We start from the raw sequence: 23,772 nt of genomic DNA, 5'->3' as shown, positions 1-23,772 counted from the left end.
GATTAGACAAAAACTTTTTTAAAACAAAAATCACAGAGTTGAATATTTAATTCAAAAACTGTAATACAGCACAGATGTTGAAAGCTTTGAAATAACCAAACTTTGCTAATGCAGTTGTGACTGTTTGTAATGTGTTCATCACAAGCTAGGAATCCTGCAGTGAGTAACTCGTGTCCTGACTTCCCAAAGCCTGTCCACCATCTACAAGACATAAGTCAGGAGTGTATTAAAATATTCCTCACAAAAAAAACCTGCAGTTCTGGAAATCAGAAACAAGAACAGAAACTGGTTGGAAAACCTCACCAGGTCGGGCAGCATCTATAGAAAGAAAGCAGAGTTAATGTTTTGAATCCAGTGACCCTTCTTCAGAACAGATATTCCCACATGCCCAGATAACTGTAGTTCAACAAGACTTAAACAGTTTGACAGTGTCAAGACACTGCTTAATTAGCATCACATCCATAAACATTAACCACCTCCACTATGGATGCTCAGTAGCAGCAGTGTCTAACATCTTAAGCAGCCCTGCAGAAATTCACCAAAACTCCTTTGATGCCACCTTCCAAACCCATGACAATTACCGTCTGGTAGGATAAGGGATGTAAGGGAACATCACGACTTGCAAGTTCCCCTCCAAACCACATGCAATCCTGACTTGGAAATATATCACCATTCCTTCAGTGTTGCCAAGTCAAAATCCAGGAAATTCCTCCCTCACGACATTGTGTGTCGACCTGCAGCACATGGACTTCAGAGGTTCAAGAAGGTAGCTCACTACCATCTTCCCAAGGGCAACTAGGGGCAGGTAATAAATGTTGGCCCAACTAGCGATGCCTATATCACATCAATTAATTTTAAAAGCAGCAGCTGGCTATATTGGGTCTGTTACGCTAAACATTTTGAATAACCCGGGAAGTCATTTACCATGCATTAAGTAAAACTGATTAATTTTAATGATCCATCTTACAGCCACTGCATTTCACAGGCTGTATTGACAGCGGTAAAATTAACAGAAATATTTACAAATTACCCAAATGAAATCAGAATTAATACTGACTGTGTTGCAAAATTATTTGGTCAAATGTAATAAATTGAAAAAATCTTTTTTGTAAGTTGCTGGAAAAGTTTCTTCAGAAGCTTGAAAATAAGTTATTAACGGAAATCTGATACTGTTATATCAGAATTAATTCTCCAATCTATTCAATATATAGGTAAGAAATTATAGATTGATGAAACACAGTCAGCCCAACATTGGATCATTTACTTTCAGTAAATCAGCTTTGATTTGCAATGACATTAATACTTCACTCACTTCAGAAGCTCAGAAAACATTCTAAGATAAATGCATTTTTTTCGGAATATTGAATTTAAATAAGCAAATTGCCCAGCTCAGTCTAACAAATCTACATCCTTTTCACAAATGACGTTTCCACTGTACCAGAGTTATAACAGTATAGTATTTTGAGCAGCTACAGCAATATTTAACTTAAATAAATACCATTAAAGACTTGCAATCTCCTACACACTATACACCTGGTGACAGAGAGAAGAATATTACATTTGATTTTACTTCATGCTTTATTGACATAACCTCAATCCACTAGTTTTCAGTTTTCTCATGAAGGTTATTTTCAAAAAACAAAATATTGAACACAACTTAAAACCTGTCATATTATACTGGCAAAAATGGAATAATTTTTTATATCCCTGATTGTAAAATTGAATCAAGATGGTGACCAAATTAGAAAAGATCACCATCTGATATAATAGAACATAGAACATTACAGCACAGTACAGGCCCTTCGGCCCTCGATGTTGCGCCGACCTGTGAAACCAATCCGAAGCCCATCTAACCTAAACTATTCCATTATCATCCATATGTTTATCCAGACATCTTCGTATGACAAGTAGTCATCAATAGACATTTTTTCCCTCACAACTGACTGCTTGAAGGTGATCTCAACTTCATTTGAGAATGTACATTTATGTAGTAAGCTATATATCCGATACAATCAGTATTTTTAGGGAATTCCTAAGAGTTAGAGGATGATCATTTTGACAAAAACACACAAAACAGGACTGTATCCTAAGTCATGTCAAAGCTCCTTGAAAGATTTTGAGAAGATTTGCCTTCATTACTTATTCTGATGCAGGAAGGCTGTCCTGGAGCATTACAGTCTTCTGCAGTTCTACTGCAAACTTTGTTCAGAACTCAAACTACTTGTGAAAACCATCACGATCACGAACTTCTATACAACTGGCTACTTTCAAGCCATCTTCAACGATCTTTGCCAAAACTACCCATCTATACTGCACCAGTGTATATATACTGTCTGCCAGTAACTGACTTTACATTCAAAAAACTGCCAACAAAAAATGATACTATTGCTATCACTACTATTTGTTTGGGAAAAGTAACTAACTTCAAAGAATGTAGGATGAAATCCTCATCGTACGCAAGTTCCTTCCATCAAATTAATTGGTCGCATAAGTTCTTTTTACAATTAAAAGTAATTCTAATTGGTAATAGCGTTGTCAGAGAGAATGCATCCAAAGAAATTTGTGCTATTCAGACCAAGATACATTCTCATGGAAACACCACCAGTTAGTAACCAATCATACAGTATGAAAAACTTCTGAGGAAGACCTGAAACATGAACTCTGATTTCTCTTCACAGATGCTACCACACATGCTGAGCTTTTCCAGCAACCTCTGTTTTTGTTTGATTTACAGCATCCACAGTTCTTTCAGTTTTTAGTATGAAAAGGTTGTTCTTTACCACAGTATTCTTGCAAATGTTCTGTTGAGCATAAGACAAAAAACTTAGGGATAATACATCTTTATCAGCAAAGCTTGTGTTTTGTTCTTCCATATGACTATCTTCGATTTAGATGATTATTTGAATTAGCTTTGTAGGTTGTTTTTTGTTACAAAAAATATTGCCTGAAGAATAGATCAGATCAATAATGGATGAAAACTATAATAAGGCCTTCATTGACCTGAAACTTTAAACTCAATTTCTTTCTCCACCAATGCTTTCTGACCTGTGTTTTCAGAATTTTGTTTTTATTTCAGAATCCATCATGCCCAATATTTTGCTTTCAATTCACCATAACAAGATGGGCAAACATGGTGGTGTAGTGGCAACGCCACTGGACTAGCAATCCAGAGGCACAGGTTAATACCCTCAAAGACAGAGCTCTGAAAACTACCATGGCACATATTAGAATTTGAAGTCAATTAATAACTGCAGTTCATCAAAATTGAAATTGAAATTGAAAGCTATCATCCATTGGCAGGAAAAATCTTCTGGTTCACGGATACTGTTTGGGGAAGGAAATTGGCCATATTTACCTGATCTGGCCTACATGCAAACTCAAATCCACAGCAATGTGACTGACACTTAAATACCCTCTGAAATGACTTAAGCAAGGCACACATTGCTGAGAATTGCTTAAGGGCAATTAGGGATGGGCACTAAATGTTGGCCTTCCCAGAAACATCCACTTCCTGTGAAAGTCTTTTCAAAAAATGAAAGCAAAGCAATGATAAACAACTATTTGATTAAATTAATTTTCAATTTTGTCTACATATTTCTATTTTTGCATTTTAATTTGCTCATTTTTTTTAATGGGTTGAAAAACCAAGGAGAGAACAGGGGTAATTTAATGCTCCCCATTGTATCTGTCTCCTATTTATAAAAGAAGCTGGCCACCAACTTCAAAAAATAATCTTAGAAACACCGTATGGTAGGTTAACTCTTCCACAAATGCAACATTTACAGTAATCATCAAACCACTGCAGATTTTAGGCTTAAAATTAGAAGAAGGGAGGAGAAAAGAAGAGTAAGAGGAAGGTAGAGAAGTGGTAGCAACAGATTGGTTAGTATTTCTACAAATCAGAGCAAAAAACTTGAATTGCACAAAAACTAGAAATTATCACATTTACAGCAACTAAAACAGAGAGGAACTAATGGAGAAAACAAGATAATGTATCCTGCACAGAAACAATATGTATGTACCAGATTCAAATGAACTGCTGTGCCTATCTTATGCACTGTTGCCACTAAAACCACTGAGTATCTAAGTTTTATCACCGTATCGGATAGAACTTTAGAGGAGCAAGCTGGTTAGGTGAAAGAGCATTAATGTGCATTAAAGGCTTCCAAACTTTGAAACAAAATCTATGCCAAAGCAGTGCAATCCCATGTCACTCATTTGTTACTTGTTTTGGTGTTCCGTGCAGATCATGGAGCCATTAAAAGATACACACTAGGCTCAAGCTCCCACAACTATATTTCAGAGTGATCAAACAATTCCTTTATTATAGGGGGTGGCACGGTGGCTCAGTGGTTAGCACTGCTGCCTCACAGCACCAGGAACCCGGGTTCGATTCTACCCTCAGGCTGTGTGGAGTTTACACATTCTCCCAGTGTCTGCGTGGGTTTCCTCCAGGTGCTCCGGTTTCCTCCCACAGTCCAAAGATGTGCAGGCTAGGGTGGATTGGCATGGGAAATTGTCCATAGTGTTCAGGAATGTGTAGATTAGGTGGGATGCTCTGAGGTTCGGTGTGGACTTGTTGGGCCGAAGGGCCTGTTTCCACACTGCAGGGATTCTATGATAACTATTTTTAAAAAAAAGTTTCCACAGTTACTGTCCACATAACATATCAAATTGTTGTAAAATAACATTAAACTAAAGCACTAACAAATCTATCAATAAGCAGCACATGACTGAATACAGGAGTGGAGCATATCTTACATACATTCAAAATACAATGCTCCCCCATGATGGGTGTCTTCCTTCCAAAGGTTTAAAGCCACAAACATTGGGGTAAAAAAACTCCTCATCCATCATTATTAATCTCACACATTACAGATATCTCATCCATTCATCTTGCAGACACAAATTAGCAATCCAAGAGTTTTAACAAATGAGCCTCTAAACATAAACTTATTAGGTCATACATTTTTACTGCACACTGCGCTGTGATCTCCACAGAGTTGCTCTTGTCTGTGTGTGCTTTCTTGTTTCAGGTTATTGATGAAAGTGAACTAATCACATTTTTTTTAAAATGTTGTCTTTGGGGAGAAGTGCTTTAAGTCGATGCAGGAACTAAACTGTGGAATGAATCCATGCTATTAAGTGCCAAATAATTTCTGTTCAACCACAAAAATTTTCGCACTCAATATTCGTCATTATGCCCATACTCAATATTAAAAAAAACGGCAGCACAATTTCTTTGAATGTTCTATTTGTTACGACCTCCATAGAGACTTGACATTTAAAGAGAAATTTAAACATGCACCAATTACCTAAAGGGCCTTGCCACAACATAATGCATTTTTAAACAAAAATAAGCTTCACCAATATATTTTGCTTTTAAAAAAAAAGCAAAGCAAGTGCAGCTAACTTGCAATTGTTGTTTGTGAAAACTCTCCTTCCTGTTTAGGTCTTATAAGACATACATTCTTGGGGTGCTTTGCATGCAATACTGGCGTACTGCCTCAAAGCTCTGGAGAATTAATAGCAAGGTGCCTCGGCAAGATCCGACAAATCAGGTGTCAAGAAAGATGGTTCAACAGCAGAGCCTCTCCCAAGCCTCATCACCCAGCATCAAGGTGCTAATCACTCCAAATTAGCTTTGCTGGGTGAGACAAGCTGTTCATGTGCCTGACACCAGAATTCCAAAGCAAATGCTCGACCCGGAACTTGATCGTGGCAAGATACTCCGATCAGGACAGTGGAAACACCTTGAAGGGCTGCTAAGCTTCTTGAAGAGGTCAAACGGAGCAGAGCCCCCTGGCTTGTAGCTGGCAAAGATAAAGAAATCTCATTTGAGAAGACATTGAACATAACTAAAGAGTTTGTCAGCAATGTAGAGGCAAAGTTGAGACACAATACAGATTGCACAAACCTCTGGGCAACCTATTTACCCAACCTTTCAAGCAGCACTTGTCCCATATGTGGCAGAGTCTGCAGAACGCACGGTGAATTTATCAGACTTCTCAGAATCAATCAAACCAAAGGAACCAATTTACTCAGGAACAGGGAGGACTGAAAAAGAGAGAGAAATTGCAACTTCAATTCTTATAAAACTACATTACTACACTGTGAATTTACATTTGTAAACAAAAAAGCAAAATAAGTTTACCAATTTCGTCAAAAATCAAAACTTTTGCCACAAGAAATATATCTCATTGTCCTTAAGAAACTGCAGATTTGTAGATTTTACTGTCTTCTCCTACATGGATGCCCGTGTCCTAATTAACAATATGAATTTTTTTTTGGCACAGGCCAAATTACCATTTTTTGATCAATTTTCTTCTTTTAATTTTGAGTTCAAAGTTTTTTTTATTCAATAAAAACAAAATTGGTAACCATTTATAATGTGGCAAAGATGACAGGTAGCCAAGATGACTGTAGAAATCAACAAAGAATGATGAAAATAAAAACTGGAGAATGAGAGAAAATTAGCAAGACAAATGAAAACTGAAGTTTGTACAAGCTTATAGAAAGGAAAAGAGAAGCTAAAAAAAATCTCTCCTTACAACATAAGATGTGATATCATCCCCATAGATTTGCACCTCCAGTTAATAGTTGAAAGAGTGACACATCAAGATTTCATGCATTAAGGTGTTTACTGTAATAATAGCGTAAACGCATGATTAACTGAACAACACTTTGATAGGCAACTTACTCTTTTAAACAAAATAACTGAACACTCCTTTTTTATTATTAACCCAGCCAAACAAACACTTCACAGGGATACTCTATAGTCATTTTTTATATTTTAGGGTGTCATGTAAGTAAACATTTACCTTTAATTCTAATTTAAATTTACCAGAAAGCCTGTTTAGAGCCTATGATTAGAAAAAGATCACCACACCCAAAAGGGGTTTAAAACATGTACCTTTTTACTAACAACAGAGGCACAAGAATAAAAGCAAAAAAAAATTCCATTTCTCTCAATCAGTAACATGATTCACAAAAACTTAGCATGCAGGTACAGTGTATAAATTAGGAAGGCAAACAGAATGTTGGCCTAAGTGTAAAAGTAAGGAAGTTCTGCCTGTTGTATTCGGCTTGAGAGAGACTGGGCCTGGAGTACTGTGTTACGATTTGGTCTTGTTACTCATGAAGAAAGTGGCGCAGAGAGGTTCACTGTTTGCTGGGATGAATGGGTAGTCTTATGAGGAAAGTGTTTGAATCCATGCTTATTGAAGTTTAGAAGAATGACACATGACCTTATTGAAATATACAAAATTCTGAGGCAGCTTTTTCCTCATGGAGATATCTAGAACTGTGAGCAGAGTTTAAAAATAAGGAGTTATCCATTTAAAACAGATGAGGAGAAATTTCCTCTTTTACAGTTATTCCCCAGGCAACAGCAGAAGTCAAGTCATTCAGTCAAGGCTGAGTTAGACAGATTTTTGATGGACAAGAAAGCCATGAGAGCCAGATCAATTAGTAAAACAGCCTACTCCTGCTTTGTTCTCACGAACTTGTGATTTCTTATCTCAAGCTACGTGCCTTGACAGGACTTTCGCTGATCTGAATTTGTCCTTTGGGAGCTTAGAAACAATGATCCAACTCAAGCTTTGGATTGAATGAATGAATCCAAAATCATTCAATGAATCCAAATTTGAAGCACTCATGAATCTAAGATCTGCAGAATTATAAAGTGCAAAATATTGATCACAGTAACCCAGCCATCTCCTCCAAATAAGAAAAGTCACTCCCACAAAAACAAATCTTGTATTAGTCTCGTAGCCCCAATGTCATTAACTCTAATATTGCCATCCAAAATTGAGTTTTTAACCATTGCAGTTGCTGGTTGGATACAGCCAGTTTTCTCTCCCTTCCATCCAAGATTTACTGCCTTTTTGTTTTGGGTGGTGGGGGGTGGGGGGGGGGGGGGGGAGGTGGGAGTCTGGAATGGGAGATGACAATGCTCAAGTAATATTTCCCCACTGTTGTAATTAGGGTGTTACATATAGCCACAACACTGATTTGATTGATTCTGACATTTGCTCATTTTGCTAACAGGGGTCCAAATTTCAATACTCTTTTCATGAAATGTAGAAACTGCTGGCTATGTGGCAACATTATTGCCCACCCCTAACTGCTCTGAGCAATGTGGTAATATGCCACCATCTTCAACTGCTGCAATCTACATGGATTACCAGTTCTCAGAACTGTGCTGATAAAAAATACGAGTGACTTGCCAGGCCAATTCAGAAGCAATTTAAAAATCAACTATGTTGTAGCTTGGAAGCTATGCATGGGCCAGAGCAGGGAAAGGCGACAAAGACCGAAAAAACTGCGGATACTGAAAATCAGGAACAAAAACAAAGTTGCTGGAATTGAAGAAGGATCACCGGACCCAAAATGTTAACTCTGTTTTTCCCTTCGCAAAGGTGACAGTTTTTCTTCCCTACAGGATATTGAACTTTCTCTGCTTTTTATGGCAATCTGGTAGTATCATGGTTCCCACTACTGACAAAAGGTTTTTAAATGTCATTTTTATTTAAAATAACAGAATTTAAATTCTCCTCCTGTCATGTGGGACTAGCTCAGCTCTGGATTGTAGTCCAGTAACATGACCACAATACAACTACATCCACATGTGCCAATGTTAATAAGATCCTTGCAAATGAGTGAAACCAGCTCCTTTTCAAGACACAGAAGATTAAAGGTTGTCCTGGTCAAATTGCCCGTGTGCAATTTTTATGTTGTGAAGAGGTCTGCCAATTCCCCCGTATTTGCAAGCTTTCTTGGGTATGGGCTCCCATAAACCTATGCATTAATCCAGTATTTTGTCTCAGTAATAGAAAAGTCAAATTTTAGTGATAAAATGGTGGGGGGATCACATTGTTGACACTCACCTATCACGTTATCATGGCAACGACAAACAATCAAACAAATAAGCAGGAAGAGGCACTTCTCAAGAAACCAAAGAAATTTGAAGAGAAACAAACTTCTGATGTTATCCGCCAAACCCTTGGTGCACGAATAATTAAATGATTACCATAATTTAAAGAAAGTTTGCTACATAAAGCAATAAAAGTTGATTATGTACCACCTACCACTAGCTACCAATGCAAAACTCTAGCCAGATAATCTCAAAATTTGTGAAAACATGTACATATTTAGGTAACCCAATTTACATTCCTATACTAATACTCAAACGTGAGTGGAGTACTCATATTTTCAAGAAGCTGGAGCCCCAAGTCCAACACTTATAACCCAGTGACCCTATGAAAGCCATCTTATATAATATGCTGGCTTATGCTAACCAAGTTAATGCAACAAGGCTTAATATAATAGCTGAAAAAAAAATCAGACAGCAAGTTGGAAAATGGGAACTAGTAATTATATTGCAACATTTCGTTGTAATTATGAATCCAACAAATTTGCACATATGCACTTTCCTTCAACTGCTGGTGAATTTGTGTAAAAGTTAAAAGTTACAATTCACCTATCTGTAATTAAACACACAATGATATTTATAGTTCAATCAGAAATAACATCAAAAAGATCATAAATATCTTGATCCATGAATTTAACTGCAGATCATTTAATCCAATTTTACTACTAAATGACTGCCATTAAATCTTAAAACTGAATGATGCAGAACCACGTAGAATGTGTCAGAACAAAAAGTAACATTTGCTCCTTATAAATTTAGAGATGACACCAGACTCCAATACAAAAAGTCTATTTCAGTCATGTAAATAATACGGACGTTCAAAACTCTGTCAAATCATCGCAATCCTGCTATTTTCAAATGAGTGTTTTACAAAATCAATTTGAAGATTGTGATTATTAACCACTAAATGTTTTGATTAATAAATTTAGTCTCCAAAACAGTGAGTTACCCAAACAGGAGTGTAAATGTGCAAATTTTCGTGAATTTTAATTGTGCATGGGTCTACCACATAAGCCTAATTTAGCCAGAGATGAACCAGTACTAAGAGTTAGTTAGACTGAAGTAAGCAATCCCCTGGGTGGGTATGGGGGTAAAATAGGTGTCTTCTCTTTAAAAGCTACATGCAAGACAGCACAAACCAAAGCAAGCGTAAAGGGCGTTGTCATAACAAAGACTGAAAACAAAGCAAATCAAATTTTTCACAATTAACTTACGAACAAAGCTGACAGGTTTGGTGCTGAGCATTTTCATTTCTTTGCTCAAATGTGGTTATCCGTCCTCTTTTATGCAAATGTGATGTGACAGGAGATGCTGGGAGCACTCAACCAAACATATCGTACACAACAGGGGCTGAAGTCTTGCAGCCAGAGTCACGGATTAAATGCAGTGAATACTGTTGGATAAATGACTTGAGCAATGGCAAAGAGCTCATAAAGAGATTTCCCAAAATCCAAGGGAGGAGTGCAACAATCCAATTAACATCACCTCTATCTAAGCTAACTCTAAACAATGGAAAAGTGACACTTAGTCACTGAAGAAATACCTGGAGGATCTGGCATTAACATACAAACTGAAAATTATCACTAGGTACAAGTTTATAAATTTGCTCCCTATGGAATATAAAGTAAAAGACACTACAAACTAAATGTAGAACTCATTAAAAAGTAACGAGGTTATATAAAACATGGACTGCTATAGGCTTACGTAAAACACTGTAGCTTTCACTTGACAAAAATAAAGCCTCCAAACACAAGTGTACCAGAGTAATTCAGCTTAAGAGGCGGGTACAATAACATTTAAGACATTTGGGCAGGTACATGGATAGGAAAGGTTTATAGGAATATGGGCCAAATGCAGGAAAATGGGACTAGTTTGGTTTAGGAAACCTGGTTGGCATGGATAAGTTGGGCCTAAGGGCCTGTTTATGTGCTATACAACTCCATGATCCACCATTTCACGGAGGAGAAAAATAAGAGTATGATGTAAAAAAGCTATAACAGAATAGAATCCCTACAGTGTGGAAAGAGGCCCTTTGACCCAACAAATCCACACGAACCCTCAGAGCACCCCATAATCTACACATCCCTAAACACTACGGGCAGTTTAGCATGACCAATCTACCTAGCCTGCACAACTTTGGGCTGTGGGAGGAAACCGGAGCACCCGGAGGAAACCCACGCAGTCACGGGGAGAATGTGCTAACTCCACACAGATAGTTGCCTGAGGGTGGAACCAAACCAGTGTCCCTGGCGCTGTGAGGCAACACAGTGCTAACCACTGAGCCACCATGCCTCACCTATATAATGGCACCTAATAAATGGCACCGATGCAAAGATACAAGCCAAACTGAAATGTACAAGAGAACATATCAGAGACAGTTGTACAAACTATATGCCATTTGACCTAAACTGATCACTTCGATTGAAAAATAAACAGCATAAGGGTATGAACTATCTTTAGCTGCCATGGATTTTACAAATTGCAGAGACGCTGGCTGGGACTGTGCATGTTCCACAAGAAAATATTCTCCGAAAATGGTACTATTAAAGCATGACCAACATCCAAATAACAGGGATTGCTGCACAGTCAAGTTTTGCATAAAATGCATGGAAACAGAAAACTCAGTTGGTCTATGCTAATGCATACGCTCTACACAAAATATTCTCTCCGTTTTAAGTATACGTTCCCACTCTGATCCCTGTTCCCTTGTACATCTGAATTTGGCTTGTACCTTCTACAGATGCTCAAAATTTATTATACCATTCATAAAACCATCAGTTCCTTCACTTGAACGATTTTAAACCAGATGCTAGGAAAATCATCTGCTCATTCATGTTTTTTCATGGCAATTTGATATAATGTTCCTATTCTGCAATGCTTGTATAAAGAATGCACATTTATCTTTGAGTGAGTTTTGTTGATTCAGGCTGCCCGGTTTCTGTGACTTTTTCTTGATGCCTGCTTTTGAAATTTAGGAAACCGTCCTGTCGAAGCAAAGTTTTAGAATTACATCGAAATTACGTAGCATTTGACTCAACTGATCAGTAAATTTGAAAAATGAAAGCAATTGTACCAAGTATCTGAATTCTTTTTAGCATCTTGACTTTTGTTCATTTATCCTCTTTATACTTCAGGCACAGATTGGGCCCAATGCCACATGGTTTGATGGAGAATGCATTTAGAAAAGCAGCGGTTGCAACCTGGTCCAGATTTGAGTGACAGGAATCCCGGCAAACTTTAAGGGTGGGAATGGGAACTGTGTTTTTGAACTCTGTTGGTGCTCACCGATGTAATTGGTAAAGGGAAGTCAGGCTGTATCAGGGATGCACTGTTATTTTTTAAATCAACAAAGTATTTTAGTGTAGGATAATTCATGCCTCTTCTTGCTCACAAAGGGGTTCTGACTGCAATTCATATATGCCGGTGATTAATTTCAACAAGTTCACCATTCTTGCTCTCCTCCTTTTATTCCTTCACCTTTATCCTCTGCCCCTCCACCTAAGGTGTTGTGTCTCTCTAATATCTAGCATCAGATACCTGAGCAGAGTTTGATTACAGAAGAGTATTGGTGCCTGGAGAGATCACCTTATTCCAACAGACATCTCTTTCAGGGCTTCAACAGATAAACAAATAGCAAATGAAAATTAGATGATGTGGAATCAAGTTCAAACACAAACGGTATCAACAAATTAGATTTAACAGATTAGTGTGGAATAGACTGCCTCGAAAAGTAACCAAGGCTGATAAAATCAAATTTTCAGAAGAAATAGAAATAGTATTTAGCAAAACAATCACTTCAGAGATTGTTTATTCTGTTTTTAAAAGCTGGGACCAACCAGAGAGACGAAAAGTCTAATGGTCTTAAGTAGAATAAAATCATTGAATCCCTACAGTGTGGAAACAGGCCCTTCGGCCCAACAAGTCCACACCAGCCCTCACAGCATCCCACCCAGACCCATCACCCTATAACCCACCTAATCTACACATCCCTGAACACAAGGCAATTTAGCATGCCAATCCACCTAGCCTGCACATCTTTGGAGTGTGGGAGGGAACCAGAGCACCCGGAGGAAACCCACGCAGACACAGGGAGAACGTGCAAACTCCTCACAGTCACCCAAGAGTGGAATTGAACCCGGGTTCCCAGCGCTGTGAGGTAGCAGTGTTAACCGCCGAGCCATCAAATTGTAAAAGGTCAATGCTCGAGGAATCAGTTTAAGAGAATAAGTCGACAAAACACATTTGTAGGTACATGACTACTTAAAATATGTCAATTATATGCCATTTTGTATTGCCCATTTCTAATTTATATCTATATATATATATTGGTGGTACTATAACTATCTCTGAAGACAAACAAGACCGCAACGCAGCAAACGCAGGCCAAGGCTAAGTGCAAATTGGGGTCTGGTAATCGTGACCCTTAACCAAGATCAGAATTCAAAAGCAATCTCGACGTCATCCAGATTAGTCAAGTTCACAAAAAACTCTATCAGCGTAAAAGTGAGTAAAACTTTACAGTGCTATTGTGCATCAAGTATTAAAACTAAATTTTCATGGAAAGGTCAGCAGGACAAATAGAACAAAGAATAAACACCCACAGAGGAGAAGCTGTTTCATTCATACTCTCTCATACTGACTCACCAAGAGGAAAGCCAAATAAATGTTTTAATTTTAGCAATATAACTCTTACCTATCCTGGAAACAAGTTAGCACTGGCATTCAGTCTCAGATTCCTGTCACCATCTGAACATTTCATCTAAATTTCGTGAAGCATAAAATACACCTGCAAAAATTAAAAAGGCAGTCAACTCATGTTTGTATATAATCTCTTGAATGGGGAGAAGGAACACAAAAAATGATTAGTTGACACATACTGTAAAAAAACTACCTTATGTCTCCTTGTGCAAAAGAAATACTATGAGTATCTTCAAACTGACTGCTGAGGAATTATTTGAGGCACGTTTTAATCTGGGGTCCAAGGGAACCAGTAGAGGGGGAGGGCAAGAATTGATCCCTAAAATAAAAGACAAAAGACAAAAGTTTCTTTTCCTAGTAAAGGAATCAAAAAGAGTTTGAGATAAAGGTCAAGCAATAAAACGAGCACAAAAAGGAACAGGTGATCTCTTCTGATATCTAGTTCCAATCTACTTATGCCGACTTGTCACTTTCCTTAAATTCTAGCAACTTTACAGTACAGCAAATCTTGGACCCATTGCAGAAACAAATACAATTTACTATACAGAGACCAAAATAGCATGATTTTATACAAGACTTCATTGGATCAAGCATCACTGCACAAGTATCTGCATGCCAGGTCATACCAATGTTTGAATTCCAATTACTTCCCTTACAATCACAAGCATTCTCTTAGCATTTCTGACCGTAATCACTGGATAACAAGAACTGGAACCTCAACTTATTTTCTCTCTCAAGCAAAACTCAACTCTACAGCACAGACTGTAAATCTATATTGGAATATTGTTGGTTCATGGCTATCAACTATGCACTGAATAAATTCATGTCATCACTAGCCACTTTCCAATCCTTTACGATGATTCACCCTGTAACAATGGCCAAGTCATTTTAATCCATAACAGCTTTGTTTCTATTTTCAAGTTCCCATCGTTCTTCATAAAAATATAGCAAAAAGCTTCTTGTAGTTGTTGGATCTATTTTTCTATTTGCATAGCTTCACACATCTTTTCTTAACACTTTTTCGCAAAGAAAAAAAACAAGTATTTCTGCAATAACGCGTGCTTCGTTAATGTATGTTGGCTGTAACGTGATTGATTAATAGTTGACACTGTTTGGATAATGCAAACTTTCTGCTGTACAATATAGCGAGTTTCTATAGTGATTTCCCTATAACGCGATTTTCTATTGCACAACGTCATACAAGAGCACAACTATTGCGTTACAGGGGAAATACATGTACCTGAGAGCAACCAATTTTAGTCGTCATGGCAAAGAGAAACCTTAGTGATAGCAGTTGAATGAAAGCCGGCCTTGCTCCTGCTGCCCTTACCTATTCTAGTCTACATGCAATACTAGAACCATAGTGACATGATTCACTCTTAACTGGTCTTTGAAATGACCGAGCAGGTCAGTTATCAAAAGTTCACCACCACCTTTTCAAATGCAACTATGGATTCGCAATAAAATTGCGGGCTTGCTTGTAATGTTCACATTGTGAAAGCAGAGGTTTTCCCTCCTGAGTTCCTGAGCGACGTCGATGTATTCAAAAATGTTTGTTGGCTACCCTGTAGTTGTCTGGGAAACAGTAGCGAGTATAGTAATTTGTGGTTCCAAGCATCCACTTTTTTGATTACAACTTGATGAATTCTTTTATCCTTGCTAAGATGCAATGGTTAGAACAGGAAAGCAATTTTTGCAGATTGGAAAAGTCAGGCCAATGCAGCATACCATGTCTTATAATGGCTGAGACAGCAACCTGCTTATTTAAAGATCTATTGCAATTACTTTCCATATAGAATAATCGGTTATTTCAAGGTACTGGTAACCTCTGCAAGACTTCACGCAGCACTTTATTTTGAAAGTCATTCATTGTGGACAACTGCACCAAATACTCAAGCAAGCACAAAGGTTCCTCAGCAAGAGGTAGGGCCCAAGACTCCTTGAAGTTATCTAATGGACATAGACAAATAATAGTTACGAAGTTAGAGTGACAGAGCAAAGCAGTCATCATTAAAACATCCACAGTGGGAAGTCAATGAAATAAAGAATAGATATTGGAAACAGGTTAGAATTTCCCCAAACCACTCAATTGGTTGTGTATTTTTGTGACACAAAGCATTTATATAATCAGTGTTTCCTAAACAGTAACAGTGACAACACTACAATAATACACAAAATAACCGTAACTTTTTTTTTGTGTTTCTATCCATATTTATGGCACGATCACCACTAGACAACATTCTTCCCTTAAATGAACCTGATATAATGCTTCTGAAAACAGTATCTGTCAAAATGCTGGGTATTTTCAGTATTTTATATTTTTACTATATCTAAGTCCTGGACCATATATGACACATCTCTCTCACTTTACCGAGCACCTCTTAGATAGGAATTTTAAACATGCAAGCTTAATGTCTGTGGCACTGTGGTTAGCACTATGATATCACAACGCCAGAGACCTGGGTTCAATTCCAGCCTTGGGCGACTGGGTGGAGTTTGCATGTTCTTCCTGTATCTGCATGGGTTTCCACTAGCTTCCTCCCAAAGTCAAAACAAATGCAGGTTAAGTGGATTGGCCATATTTAAAAATTGCCCTGTAGTGTTCACAGATGTGCAGGTTAGGTGGGTTAGCTATGGTAAAAATTCCATGCGGGGTTTATGGGGATGGGAAGAGGGGGTGGGTCTGGGTAGGATGCTTTTCAGAGAGTTGGTGCAAACTCAGTGGGCTAAATGGCCTCTTTCTGTACCGTAGGGATTCAATGATTCTATTTCTTGGAAATATTTGCAAAAGCAAGACGTGTGTCGCCATGACAAACGAAAACCTGTTCACTGCAGCAGGTAACCACACAGTGAACCAAGTGAAACAACTAACAAATAAAATTAAGAAATCCAACAAATTGTTCCAATACAGGAATGCTGATAAGTTTCTCCCACTACGTTTGTTAACACGAATCGTTGACAATCATTGCTACTCTAACGTCAAAGTTATTGCTACTGGCTGAATAACAAAGTTAGCCAAATCTTAGAACACATTGAAGTTCCAAAAAACAACAAAAGACAATGTTCATTAAGCAGTACAACTGTACTTACCATCACCCCTTTGCTGCAAAGGAAACTTTTTAAGTTAATGGAAATTGAATTGGTCAAAGCTCTTTTGTGACTGATTTTGGTGGGGATTTGGAATGGTCTGTGTTTTTACATGTAACCAATTCTCTTTTATATTACATACTTTTTTTTCTTTTTTATATATATTAGACCATTCCATTTCTTTATTTTTTTTAAACATGTGCCAGAAGTCAAAAAGACTTTTGACAGAGCTGTTGTACAATGAATGTTTAAAATCAACCCTCAAGTAAAATACATACACAAATCCAACAGAAGAAAACCAAGGCTAATACATAGTAAAGCCTAAAACAAACTATGCAAAATAAAGGTATACATAACTTTTAACAAACAAGAGCACTTTTCAGTACTTCCCAAATTCTCTGCTTTATCACAAAGCTTAGAATGTCTCAGTTTTTCAAAACATCCATAGAGATTCAATGTCAACTTTCATTCCATAACAACATGGAACCAATTATAGTAGTTACATTGAAATGTTCTTAGTTTGGTCAGATCATATGACCAAATCAGTAAATTACAGATAAAGTCTTGGTATCTTTGTTAGGCTAAGTTCAATGAACATCTGTATACCAAGTTTCACAAAATGAATTTTTAAAAAATGAATTACATACATGCCTCCTGCTGCAACTAAAGCCGTAATTTCATTTCATTTCTTCCAAATGGGTACAGTAGCTCTGTAATGAGTTGCTAACACTCTACCCCAAACAGTGCTCCTGAACTATTATAGGTAATTCACTACAATCTTTAGTACATTAGTTTTTCTTTTTAAAAAAATCACATTATGATTTAGAATGCAGACAGCATAGCTTTCTGTAAGTAAACATTGGTTGCTCTTTGATCATCTTCGCCATGAACGTGGTTCGTTATCATCTTCTTCATCATCATCATCTTGGAGCAATAAGTCATCAATCAAAGGCTCTTCCTGAAACTGAGTAGAAATTCTTCCATTAAAATAAAGTGAATTTCACTTAGAAGCGGTACATACTGATGAACTTCAACAATAACTGATATGTATGATGTAATTCATGTATATTAAGACTTTTTTCAAATATATTAAGACTTCTTTTCAAATCTCCAATGAGAAAGCACATGCCAGGAGCATGCCAAATTTTTTATTTACAATCCCTTTGAAGGTTCCCTCAAAATATCAAACCATACTGACTTGGCACACATAGTTGTTCCTGGGTCAAAATCCTGAACTCCACAACTGCCTATACTCCCACGTGACTACTAAAAACTCTATGAGGCATTGGTGTTTCAGCTATGAGATATTGGTGGTATGTGATTTCCAAAGCAACAAAGGCAATGAAAACTGACCTGCACATGAAAATCAAACACCACAGTTTGCCAACTTGAGGCCTTTGCTACAAAAGAACAGTTATGGTTTATAAAACCACACAAATTCCATTGATTCTTAACTGCCCTCTGGGCAATTAGGGATGGGCAACAAATACTGGCCTAGCCAGAGATGGCCACATTGTGTTAGTGAATAAGGAAAAAAAAAGTTGAACAGTTCATATGCCAGGCACACAACTACATTAAACACACAAGCTCAGACTAAATTGAAGTAATTGTCTGCACTCTGATTCAAAGGTTTTTTTAAATAATTCATTATCTTGTGCAACAGTACTGTGTTTTGCAAAGGTTATGCTCACTTCATTTAAAAAGGAATATGGCCAAATATTGAACCATCTGACAGATGGTTGACATTTCAATTAGATCCTGCAAAAAACAAGTGGTTTGTTAATATAGAATTTGTTGAAGTCTGAAGCTTGCTTGGTCTACTTGATGCAATAGATTTTCTTTGCAAAGATCATAATGTGATTTGCTAATTTAGTTTCAAAGAAGCTATCAGCAAAACCATCTCTAAAACTTGCTTTCGTTCTTCCTGAATTTAATATTGCTGAATGGTAAAACCCCATTTTAAGTCGAATAAGGTTTTTACCTGACTTAACGTCATGGTAAGTGTTAGTTAATGAAATTACTTAAATACATGAAATATATTCTTGGATTCTTATGCGCCATATGAATTAAACCAAGAGGAAACAGTCTAAAAGGTGGTATGTCGTTAAGCTGACAATAGCTAGCAACATCAAGTAATAATCAATTCCATATGACACCAAGGAGCTGTTGCAAAACTTGAGCTAATTGGGGAATTCAAAAGATAAACTCCCTTATGGTCAGAGTCAAACGTGACAACAGTTTCACAACAAGGTAGTGATTGAAAGATGAAGGAGAAGTAGAAGTGAATGTCATTGAGGCGTGTAGAAATTGATCCCACATCTATGGATGATATTGCCTAGGGACAGTGTATGGAAGGCAAGGGTGTGGTGGCAAGAATGAACCTTCCCATAATGACAGCACAAAAAGAAAAAACATTGATCTAGACAGTCTCTGCTGATCGCTGGACAAGTTAAGAGTGGAACCAAGTGAGGGTAGCCCCATTAAGATAGAGAACGGAGTACAAATGCTAAAAGATATGACATAGTCAAACATGTTAAAGGCTGCAGAGGAGTCACGGACAGACAATAAAAATCACTAAAGTCCTACTGGACCATTGGAATGCTTTCTCATTAAACAGAGATGACTGGTAGTGTCTTAACCTGAGGGTCACAATGTCTCATGAAAGCAGAGAAGTTGAGAAGGAGAGTCCTTCATGGTAACCTCAGCTGGTACAGAAAATGAATCCACAGCGCTGATGTCACCCTGCACTGCAGCCAGGGATTGCTACACTTTGTCCAAAATTAAAATACGAGCTCAAAGTAGTCCTTTGCTTGCCTCTTTATATTTTTGTCTTCCCTTTTATCCTCTTCTTGAATGCTTGTAACATTTTAACATCTTCGTAACTGTGCCGTCTACCTTCTGTCCTTGGTTACAGTGTTCTTTAACTCCCAACTCTCCAACCAAGTTTTTGATCAACTGCTCTAATATCTCTTTCTGTAGGGCAATTTTTTTTTTTATTACGGATAATAGTCCTGTTAAAACACCTTCATAAATTTTACTGTGTTGGAGCTTTGCTGCATTTGAAAGGTCCAATATAAAAACTATTGCTGTGCACTTCTCTGTCACACTTCTCCCAAGTTTCTCTGGAGACTGTATTTCTCTACTGTGTGCTTGTCTTTCAACTTGTCTTGTCCCTCATTCACTCATCAGCAGATGAGAGGAGAGGGTCATTCACATACGCAACACAGGTGGGAGGGGTGGAAAAAATTAAACAAAACAGTCAGGCCAGCACATACTAAATACTTGAATAGTGAAGGGGAGAGAAAAATTTCCTAAAGTAGTTGGCAGAGGGAAAAAAAAATTCAACAGTAGATACTGAACTATGCTGATGATTTGGGAAAAAGGTGACTGAAAGCTTGACAGAGTAGACAGCCAGAGGAGAAAATGAATAACATGTCTAAGGATGCAGATGTAAAACCTGAACATTGAGAAGGTTATTTAAGGAAGACAGGATACAAATGGTGAGATATTGAAAGATAACATGGAATACAAGTTCTATTTGTTGTACATCAATGGACGGAGAGCTATTTAGGGAAGAGGGATATTGTGGATTTTTTTTAAACCAGAGAAGGCTGTCCATGCTAGGTCATGTGGGAAAGATAGTAAAGTGAATTTCAGGATTATCAAATCAGCCATGGTTTAACTGAATGGTGAAGCAGACTCAATGGGCTTAAAAAGGTCTACTTCTTCACCTATGCCTTACGGTAAGGTGATGGCTGACACAATTCATTTAGAAAGAATACAAATTAAGGGGAAAAAAATTAGCATGTTATCAGGGACGAAGGGTCATCGTTACTAACAGAAAAGTGAAGCTAGTTTCTCGCCCTGCAAAAGATGAGGTGTTCAAGAATTAACCTGATAACGTTGTTCAAAATATAGAGGAATATAACAGTAATTTTTGTGGGTTAACAAAGACAGGTGAACACAAATTTAAAACTTAGAAAAATAATTAAAGGAATATTTGATTTTTCTTTACAACCAGCAAACAGTAAAGCAATGGGATTAGGTGGAGCAGTTTCCAAGAAGAAAGACACCAATTTAATGGGAAAAACCCGATTTTGCAGTTACTCCCTCGAACTCAAAACTGGTTCTCAATTGTATTTTCTGCCTTACACATGCGAAAAGCAAACATTTTCTTTCCAACATTCGTTTCTCCATTCTCTGCCATCCAGAGAATTCTGAATTTGTTTGCCCTACCTTTTCCATTAGACAGAATATACTTCAACTGTGCCTGAACCATTAGTTCTTTGAAGGTTGCTCATTGTTCAGCTACTGCTTTTCGCGCCAATTTCTTAATCCAGTCAATCCTGCTCAACTCTGTTCTTGCCGTATTCAAGCCAGCTTTCCACCAATTGAAATAAAACAAAGATGCTGGAGCTCTGAAATAGAAATTGCTGGTGAAACTCAGAAGGTGTAGCAGCATCTGTGAGAAGAAAGCACAGTTAACGATTCAAGTTTGGTGACTCATCAGTCACCGGACTCGAAACGTTACTCTTCTTTCTTCTCAGATGCTGCCAGACCTGCTGAGGTTCACCAGCAATTTCTGTTTATTTTCCTCTACCAACTGTTTACTCTGGATTGTTGCATGACATTTTGTTTTCATTCACTCATGGGATCTGGGCATCTCTGGCTGGGCCAGCACCTTTTGTGTGTGTCTAGCTGTCCGTGAGAAGGCAGTGGTGAGCTGCCTTCAGGAACTGCTGCAACCCATGTGCTGTAGGTCAACCCGCAATGTCTGCCGGGCCGGGGGGGGAGTTCCAAGGTTTTCACCCAGCTACAGCAATATATTTCCAAGACAAGACGGGGAATGACTTGAAGAGTAACATGCAGGTGGTGGTATTCCCATGTATCTGCTGTCCAGGTTGTTCTGGATGAAATGGGTCATGGGTTTGAAAGGTGCTATCTAAAGATCTTCAGCAAATCTCTGCAGTGCATCTTATAGCTAGTACACACAGCTGCTACTGAACCTTGGTGGTGGAGTAATTGAATGTTTAACAATGTGGTGCCAACCAAACAGGCTGCTTTGTCCTGAATAGTATAAAGCTTCTTGAGGGTTGTTGCAGCTGCACTCAATCAAATAGGGAATATTCCATCATACTTTTGCGATGTGCCTTGTAGATGGTGCATTGGCTTTGGGAGTCAGGTGATGAGTTACTCACTGCAGTATTCTTAGCCTCTGACCTGCTCTTATAGCCACTGCACTTGTATGGTAAGTCCAGTTCAGTTTCTGGTCAATGTTAACCCCACCCAGGATGTTCACAGTGGGTGATTCAATGATGCTAACATCATTGATTGTCATGGGGTGCAGGTTAGATTGCGTCTAAGCAGTGATGGTTATTTGAGACACAAATGTTACTTGCCACTTTCAGCCCAAGGAAAATGTCTCAGGCTCAGGAACAGAATCAATTTGGCTAGAGCAATGGAATAAAAAGGGTACAAATATGTTTCTCTGTGCAGTCTACAGACTACCAAACAGTGGAAAGGATGTAGAGCGGCAAATGTACAGGAAAATTATATTGAATTGCCAACATTATAGAGTAGTTATAAAAAGGGACATCAATTATCCAAATACAGACTGGAATACTAGTCGTGTAAATTTTCCATCATCATTCTGAACCTTATGATACAATGACCACAGTATCTGAGGAGCAGGGAAGTTAACATTTCAGACCAATACCCTTAGGGATCAACTTGAAACGTTGACATTCCTGCTCCTCAGATGCTGACTGACATGCCATGGTTTTCCAGCTCCACATTTATTGACTCTAGCTTCCAGCATCTGCGGTCCTTACTGTCTCCGATACAAAGACACTGTCTCCTAAATGTTCCCCCAACTTGGCCTAACTCATTTTCAAAAATCAGGTCCAATGCACTATGAATGTACTATCAGAATGGAATACGGCTCTGTATTTTTGAGGGAGATCTGAGCAGAATCTCCTCTGATGAGATCCCTTGCACAGCTCATGCAGAGCTCCATGCTTTTGTAAAATCTGCACGAGATGGCCATTCTGTGAAAATCTAACCCAATTCCGTTTTCTGAGCAAAACGCTCACTCCAGCAAGCTAGCTGCTAATGTAAATTGCTGCAAAAAGGTCCGAAACAAGAACAAGTGTCAGCTGGGAATGTGCAAGTACTGTCACGTAGAGCTGTCCTGAATTCTACTTGCATTTTATCCTCACCAAACATAATCAAACAGCAAATTCACAACATTGACTCTAAAAGTGAAAGCAGAATTATTCCAGTAGAATATGTACCTCCTCTTCATCTGCCTCCACATCCTCAGGTTCAGTAGTTGCGGTGGCAGCTCCAGGCTTAAACCATGCAAGTTGAAGGTCCTGTCCTTTGAAGCGAATTCCATGTAAAGCAGCCTAAAATCCACATTGAACAAAGAAAAGTCATACCCTCAACAAAAACTACTTCAAAATGCAAGATGAATAATTTTCAATTGCACAGGTTATATAACAAGTTCTTGGAATAAATATTCCAAGTTAATCAGGATCTCCAAAGTACCAGAAACAAGGACAGTCTTAGTAAATCGCATATCGATTGAACATGCAAAGCATACTGTACAATACAAACTATAACAAATTGTTTAATACTCTAACCATCTAGAGAATTACAATGCAAATACAACTAATTTGCCACTAAAACTAAATGCTGATAAAAAAATTCCTGGAGAAAGCAGTTGATATTTTAGAAGCCAAACTAAGTAGGCAAAGGCATTCTATTCCCCTTTTTTTCAAACTCACTTTGACATTTATAAAGAACATCGAGGTTTTTAAACCAAAATATGCTAAAGGAAAGAGAAATTTCCAAGAGACAAAAAGTGCACTTCCTCCATCCAATATGCAGACACAGAGAGGGACCCACTGAAGGAAACAAAAATATTGAGCTATTTATTACAGAAAGCAGAAAGGTGATCCAAAAGTTAGGAATATCCTATTCTTATCTTTGTGGTAATCAATGTACCTACTTCTGATAAATTTGTAATTCTGTTCAGTAATATTAGGCTAGAA

At 37.9% G+C, this 23,772-nt stretch overlaps 1 protein-coding gene and 1 long non-coding RNA gene across 5 annotated transcripts in view; both read right to left on the bottom strand.

Annotated features, from left to right (window-relative positions):
• Positions 1-287: 287 nt before the first annotated feature.
• On the bottom strand, positions 288-15,444 carry LOC109937192. 2 transcript variants are annotated; one of them, XR_007262262.1, is made up of 4 exons: positions 13,824-15,444; positions 13,626-13,718; positions 5,918-6,057; positions 288-5,813 (listed from the first exon to the last, which is right to left on the bottom strand). It is a non-coding gene; the product is annotated as an uncharacterized LOC109937192 (long non-coding RNA). The 2 variants fall into 2 exon arrangements; XR_007262261.1 differs by having other exon boundaries at positions 288-6,057.
• Positions 15,445-16,794: 1,350 nt separating this feature from the next.
• Positions 16,795-23,772, bottom strand: part of rbm26 (RNA binding motif protein 26) — a 79,102-nt gene continuing 72,124 nt past the window's right edge. For all 3 annotated transcript variants that reach the window (XM_048597944.1, XM_048597945.1, XM_020535792.2), the window contains 2 exons: positions 23,011-23,124; positions 16,795-17,681 (listed from right to left, as the gene is read on the bottom strand). In XM_048597944.1, the coding sequence (XP_048453901.1) occupies positions 17,592-17,681; positions 23,011-23,124 (204 nt within the window). In that variant the 3' untranslated portion in view covers positions 16,795-17,591. The remainder of the gene's footprint in view (positions 17,682-23,010; positions 23,125-23,772) is intronic.

Source organism: Rhincodon typus, chromosome 6 (genome assembly GCF_021869965.1).
Source record: "Rhincodon typus isolate 14 chromosome 6, sRhiTyp1.1, whole genome shotgun sequence".
NCBI classification, from domain to species: Eukaryota; Metazoa; Chordata; class Chondrichthyes; order Orectolobiformes; family Rhincodontidae; genus Rhincodon; species Rhincodon typus.
The sequence above is the reverse complement of the archived record's forward strand: the minus strand, read 5'-3'. Positions and strand labels throughout refer to the sequence as shown.